Raw genomic sequence first — 6,722 nt, 5'->3', positions numbered from 1 at the left:
TTAAATGTTTTATGTAATATAAGTAAAAGATAAATAATTCCCAAGAACCCATATACAAAAATATTTAAGAAACTTGTAGATTAACAAAGTGTAAGCATAGCCGGGCGGTGGTGGCGCACGCCTTTAATCCCAGCACTTGGGAGGCAGAGGCAGGCGGATTTCTGAGTTCGAGAGTTCGAGGCTAGCCTGGTCTACAGCGTGAGTTCCAGGACAGCCAGGGCTACACAGAGAAACCCTGTCTCGAAAAACCAAAAAAAAAAAAAAAAAAAAAAAAAAAAAAAAAAAAAACAAAGTGTAAGCAAGCAAGATATTTTTTCTCATTCAGTTTCTCTTACTGGCAGGCTACAATTTGCAGTTACAATTAGGGATCAATCATTTTATTATTTATCATAAAAAGCAATCTTATAGAAAATCTTAAGGGAATCACAAATCTAAACTTTTATATAAAAAAATCAGACATTTCTATTATAAACCTCAGAGTGTACCTCCACTCACCAACAATTTTTTAAAAAATCATTTCAGCAAGCTGAGGGAAAGAATGGGTACAAGAAATTAACCATCGGGGCTGGAGAGATGGCTCAGTGGCTAAGAGCACTGACTGCTCTTCCAGAGGTCCTGAGTTCAATTCCCAGCAACCACATGGTGGCTCACAACCATCTGTAATAAGATCTGATGCCCTCTTCTGGTGTGTCTGAAGACAGCTACAGCGTACTCATATAAATAAAATAAATAACATTAAAAAAAAGAAGAAGAAATTAACCATCACCTTGAACACCAGCCCAGCCTCACCAAGGAAGGCCTGCCAGTTGGTACTAGCTGGGCTTCCACCAGTGTTCTTATTCCCTGCCCCCCTAAAAAAATCCCTTGGTCAGTTATCTAGAGTGTTCCTTTCTGAACTTTAAATTATTCCCCAAGATTTTCTATGTCAAGGCCACCGACAAAATCATCTTGCCCTAACTTTATTAGCAATCTGCATGTCTAAATTCTTTCTAGGTGTGGTGGTTGAACCATAATCTGCTCCAGCAGCAATGCTTAAAGATCAATCACTGTTCTTGTAAGTGCCAATGACACTAGTGGGGGGCTAGAAACCACCTTAGAGTTGTCATACAACTCATACATTAAAAAGGACATGGTGCCTGCCAGGGCCACAAGCAGAGCAAAACTCCACAAGAGCATGAAGTCCTCAGGACACGCAGTCCTCAGGGCTCTGCCTCTCTGAGACTCACCCATTCTGATTGTGCTAACAGGCTGAATTCCATGAGCCCTAAAGTCGTTTTGCTGTTCCTCTTGCATGACCCCCAACAGAGGGGGTTACATGAGACCTAGTCTCAAAAACCTCTAACACCACAACCACCATCATCACCACCACCACTGACACCACCACCACCAGCCCTGGCAAAAATTTCCTTTTCCTATGAATGATGATTGTGGTAGATGTTAGGATTTTTTTTTTAAAAAAAGAAATATACAGTTTACAGAAAAGATACAAACTGAAAACCAACACCCAACACCACTTCTTGGAATATGGAACAATACAAATAGACCACACTGAATATTTGTCTTTTAGAGTCCACTAATCTCAGAATTACCCTGTAATAAGCAGATGCTGTATTTACACAGGGCATCTTGCCAGAAGGAAAGCTTGTGCCTCACTAGGCTTTCCCCATAAAAGGAACAAAGTCTCACACATGCAGGGACCTCAGCAGAGAAGGGTTCCTGTTGTTACTCAGCTAGCAACTCTCAGCTTCTGCAAGGTACAGCGGGAAAGTGATTGCTGTGTGTGGAATAGCGGGGAAGGATTTTGGTTCAGGTTACAATTAAAGCCAGAAGGTGCTGAGTTAAAAACCAGAAAGGGGCCTTTGAGTAGTTGAGGACTAGCTAGGAACTGAGACAGGGATAAGAGGAAAAGAAGGTCAGGATAAAAACGTGACCTTCATCTTGCTATTCTCTAGATGACCATGACCCAAACAGGCTTCCTGCTGTTTATCATCGTTGCCACCAGAGGGTGCAGTGCAGGTGAGTCTTGCTACAGGAACCCAGTTTCTTCTAGCCACCTCTAGCTTTAAAGGCAAACAGCACAAGACTGGGTTGCTCCCAGGATCTGGGTCTCTGAGGGCCAGAGATCATGATCCTCCATAATAGGATTTCTCTGTGTAGCCCTGGCTGTTCTAGTACTCGCTCTGTGCAGGCTGGCTTCAAATCCAGAGATCTGCCTGCCTCTGCCTCCTGAGTGTTGGGATTAAAGACACCCACCATTGTAGATTGGCTGATCATGGCTTTTTATTTTTATTTTATTTTATTTTTTTCAGTTTGAACACTGGACACAATCCAGTCAGGCCTTGTGTCTTTGTTCAAGATTTTATTAAATGTCTTTACAAGATAACATCCAGCCTCCAGATGCAGCTGCCACGACCCTGTTATGCTGTAGGCACTGGCTGGGGCATGGCAGGTGGCTCTGGCTTCCCACCCTTCTGTTCTGAGATGGAGGTCGTGGGTAAGATTTCATCTTTAAGTTCCACAATGCTCACAGGGTCAGGTAGAGGCTTCTTGGGACCAATCTTACCACTTGGGTCCCAGGGCAGCATGATCTTCACTTTGATGCCCAACACACCCTGTCTGAGGAGCTCGTGGTGCACAGCAGTGTCAACATAGTAGTTAACAGGGTCTCCACTGTGAATCATCAGACCATCCACAAACTTCATGGACTTGGCCCTCTGCCCTCGGAGCTTCCCAGACACCACAACCTCGCAGCCCTTGGCCCCGCTCTCCATAATGAACCGAAGCATACCATAGCAGGCCCTTCGAACCGCAAGCCCTCCCAGGAGTTTGTAGCGCAGAGACTCTGCCTGGGCAATGGCACACAGGCCTCTTGTGGCCACTTTCTCTGCATAAAGCTCTACGCTGCCTTCAGGGAAGCCAAACCGCTTCTGGACAACTGCAGTCAACTCTCTGATCCGACGACCCTTCTCCCCAAGAACATTCTGTGTTCTGGTGGCTAAAATAATGATTTCTGTTCTGGTCGGTGTAACTCGGACTTCAACTCCAGAGTAGCCATCTTCAGCCAGCTCCCGAGTGAGAAACTCATTCAGTTCAGCTTTGAAGATGCCATCAGCTACAGACTTCCTCTTCTTGGAAATCTGTACCGTCATCTTGCCGCTGAGAGCCGCTGAAAGGAAAGGCGATCATGGCTTTGTAAAAAATGTTTTTATTTATTTATTTATTTATTTATTTATTTATTTATTTATTCATTTTTTTGAGACAGGGTTTCTCTGTGTAGCCCTGGCTGTCCTGGAACTGTAGACCAGGCTGGCCTTGAACTCAGAAATCCTCCTGTCTCTGCCTCCCAAGTGCTGGGATTAAAGGCGTGCGCCACCACGGCCCGGCTTAAAAAATGTTTTGAAACTAAAAATGATTGTATTATTTTTCCACTCATTTTCCTCTTTCCTTCCAACACTTCCCAACTATGCCCCACCCCTGCTCTCTACCAAAGTAAGTGCCTCTTTTCCTTAATTGTGGATATATAATACATATTTCTGACCATATAAATACTACCTAGTCCACCGCCACTGAGATGATGCCTTTGAGATGTAGGCTGGGTGCTTAGAGCCTCTTGAGGAAATTGGCCTGTGGCAGTGGGATTCTGAGGCAAGTCCTGGTCCAGATTCTGTGCCTGTCTGTGGCCCTAAGGAAACCTCTGTAAGAACTGTGTCCTGACCCAGCCACTCCTCAAGCTTAGGACCTTGGGTTTAGGGTTTCAATGCCAAAAGCATGGTCTGGTTTGTGCCCAGACAATATTTTCTTCAGTCTAACTCTCTACAAGAACTCAATGGTATTTTAAAAATGTATAATTCCTCTTTTCTGCTTGTTTTTTTTTTTATTTTTAAGGAAAAAGGCAAGTCCTCAACTGCTGTCTTGATCTACACAGGATAGTGCTTTTCAGCTTGATGTTAGGGAATATGGTGAATACAATCAAGAAGGACTTGACTTGTGAACATGGAGCTTTACACCAGAGTACTTCTGACCCTAGTCTGTTTCTGTACTTCTAGGACTTTGCAGAGTTGAGGCTAATTTGCAAAGCTCCCCATTTGGTCTCTTGGTTAAGTCTCTGCACTGCTGACCTCCGTACCCATGTTTTAGGTCTTATTAGGCTAGCTGCATTTCTTCTAACTGCAAAGCTGGACTTCTCTTTACTCAGGACATTGAACACAGTGCTCCCCTCAGGACTTTGGACACAGTGCTCCCCTCAGGACTTTGGACACAGTGCTCCCCTCAGGACTTTAGATATAGTGCTCCCCTCAGGACATTGGACACAGTGCTCCCCTCAGGACTTTGGACACAGTGCCCCCCTCAGGACTTTGGACATAGTGCTCCCCCTGTTGTCAAACCTCTTGTCTTTCCTCCTTGTAGATTCTCAGAGTGAAGCTCTCAGGTGTCAGATTAGGATGAATGACAAGGGGAGGCTGGGTGTTACGTAACAGTGAACTTCTGCATCTTCCCTAGCCAAAGAGAACCTGAACACCAACAGATGGACCCATCCTTTCTTTTCCTCTCTGTTCAGAAGCTGCAAGGAAATCAAGCAGGAGGACACAAAGGCACAAGGTGAGTGAGGGATTTTAGAGCATACTGGGATCCCAGCACTTGGGAGTCGAGGGCAGAGGATTGATTGTAAGCTCCAAGCCAGCCTGGGGAGACCCTAACTCAAAAATGCAAACAAAAACCCAGGAAACCAGGCTTTTGTCCTCTGGGACAGTCTTTATTTTTATCTATCTATCTATCTATCTATCTATCTATCTATCTATCTATCTATCCATCCATCCTGCATGCAGTGTTCTGCACCTATGCCTGCATGCCAGAAGAGGGAACCAGATGGTTTTGGCCACCATGTGGTTGTAAGAATTGATCTCAGGACCTCTAGGAGAACAGCCAGTGCTCTTAACCTCTGAACCATCTTTCCAGCCCTAGCCTTTATTATTATTTTTTACCTTTATTTTTTAAATATAGGAAATATAAAATATACATAGTGGATAAAAATTGCCACTTAGCCAGTTAAAAGGGTTTTCAGAGGCAAAACCAACCTTCACAATGGTATAGATTACTGCTGTCCATTTCCAGAACACTTTTGTTCCCTTAAATAGTAACTCTGTAGACACCAAGCAATACTTTTCTGTATTCCCTGGGAACTGGGTTCTGTTTCCTATGTCTATGAGTCTGTCTATTCTTGTTACCTCATTTGAGTAGTCTGTCTTATTTCATCAGTATGCTTCAAGGCTCATACATGTAGTAGAACACTTAATCTATGTAAAGAGTTATTATTATTATTTACACATCTGTGGACGGGAATGTGTACATGTATGTTTAGGTACCTGCAGAGTCCTGAAGAGGGTATTTAGTCATCTGGAGCTGGAGGAACAGGTGCTTGTACACTGACTGCCGAGTGTGACTGCAGGGGAGCTAACACAAAGGCCTCTGCTGGAGCAGTAACCACTGACCATTTCTCTAATCCACTCCATTCTTCTTGATCTATCGGATATATAGAAATGTACGCAGTATTTATTGTGTATAATATATAGCACAGTAGACTGTTTAGTCCTTCTTTTTTTAATAGAGAGAAGTCCTTCAGTTGTTTTTTCCATTCAGGTCTTGTAACCAGAGCTGTAATGAACATGAATACATATCTGAGTCCCTGTTCCCAGTTCTTTGTATATACCGAGTGCAATTGCTAAGTCCTTTGATAATACTATGTTTAACTTTAGGAGAAACATCACTGTCAGTTTGGGTAATTCTGTGTTCTTCCTCAGTCACAGAAACATGGCTTTCTGAACTCAGGTGGGTCCCTGTATTTCCAGGGACACATGTGGTAGGACACCCAGGGTATGAGGCATTAGTCATGTTTGTAGTTCCTAGAGCTATTCTGCTTCTGGAGCTGAGATGGACAATGAGCCTGTACCCAGGAGGACTGTGGACTGGTTCTCTCCACAGATGGCCTCTATTTCCTGCGCACGGAGAACGGTGTCATCTACCAGACCTTCTGTGACATGACCACTGCAAGTGGTGGCTGGACCCTGGTGGCTAGTGTGCACGAGAACAATATGTATGGAAAGTGCACAGTGGGCGATCGCTGGTCCAGTCAGCAAGGCAACAGAGTGGATTACCCAGAGGGGGATGGCAACTGGGCCAACTACAACACCTTTGGGTCTGCAGAGGGCGCCACAAGTGATGACTACAAGGTTGGTGGGCTCTGTGGTCCACTCTGGGAAAGTGTGAGGATGTAAGTGTGGCTCAAACATGCCAGGGAGAGGGCTGGAAGGCTGCCCCTTGACATAGGGCCGAAGAAGTGAAAAATACTGATCCTGAATCCCAAACTCACCCATCTAGGCTCATAGGCAAGTAGGTGCTGGCAGTGGGACCATTATCCTTGGAGCTGGGAGTATCTGAGCATGGCTAGAGCCCAGAGAGGTCAGCTCTGCTGAACACTGTGCATATGGGCCTTCTGCTCAGTGAACTCTCCTGCTCTGGTCAGGCTCAGTGTTGGTTGCTTTCCAGAACCCCGGTTACTTCGACATCCAGGCTGAGAATCTGGGGATCTGGCATGTGCCCAACAATAGCCCCCTGCACAACTGGAGGAACAGCTCCCTGCTGAGGTACCGCACCTTCACCGGCTTCCTGCAGCATATGGGCCATAATCTGTTTGGCCTCTACCAGGTACTCAAGACAACTGGCTG

At 45.0% G+C, this 6,722-nt stretch overlaps 1 protein-coding gene and 1 pseudogene across 1 annotated transcript in view; one reads left to right on the top strand and one right to left on the bottom strand.

Moving 5' to 3' along the window:
- The first annotated feature begins 1,958 nt into the window (after positions 1-1,958).
- The window catches only part of LOC114639078 (intelectin-1a-like), an 11,438-nt gene continuing 6,674 nt past the window's right edge, over positions 1,959-6,722 (top strand). The window contains exons 1-4 of the mRNA XM_028787759.1: positions 1,959-2,016; positions 4,501-4,599; positions 5,980-6,227; positions 6,544-6,702. Of these exons, the coding sequence (XP_028643592.1) occupies positions 1,959-2,016; positions 4,501-4,599; positions 5,980-6,227; positions 6,544-6,702 (564 nt within the window). The remainder of the gene's footprint in view (positions 2,017-4,500; positions 4,600-5,979; positions 6,228-6,543; positions 6,703-6,722) is intronic.
- LOC114639079 lies at positions 2,343-3,150 on the bottom strand (annotated as a pseudogene).

This window comes from Grammomys surdaster, unplaced genomic scaffold (assembly GCF_004785775.1).
Source record: "Grammomys surdaster isolate TR1022 unplaced genomic scaffold, NIH_TR_1.0 125672, whole genome shotgun sequence".
Classification (NCBI taxonomy): Eukaryota; Metazoa; Chordata; class Mammalia; order Rodentia; family Muridae; genus Grammomys; species Grammomys surdaster.
The sequence above is the reverse complement of the archived record's forward strand: the minus strand, read 5'-3'. Positions and strand labels throughout refer to the sequence as shown.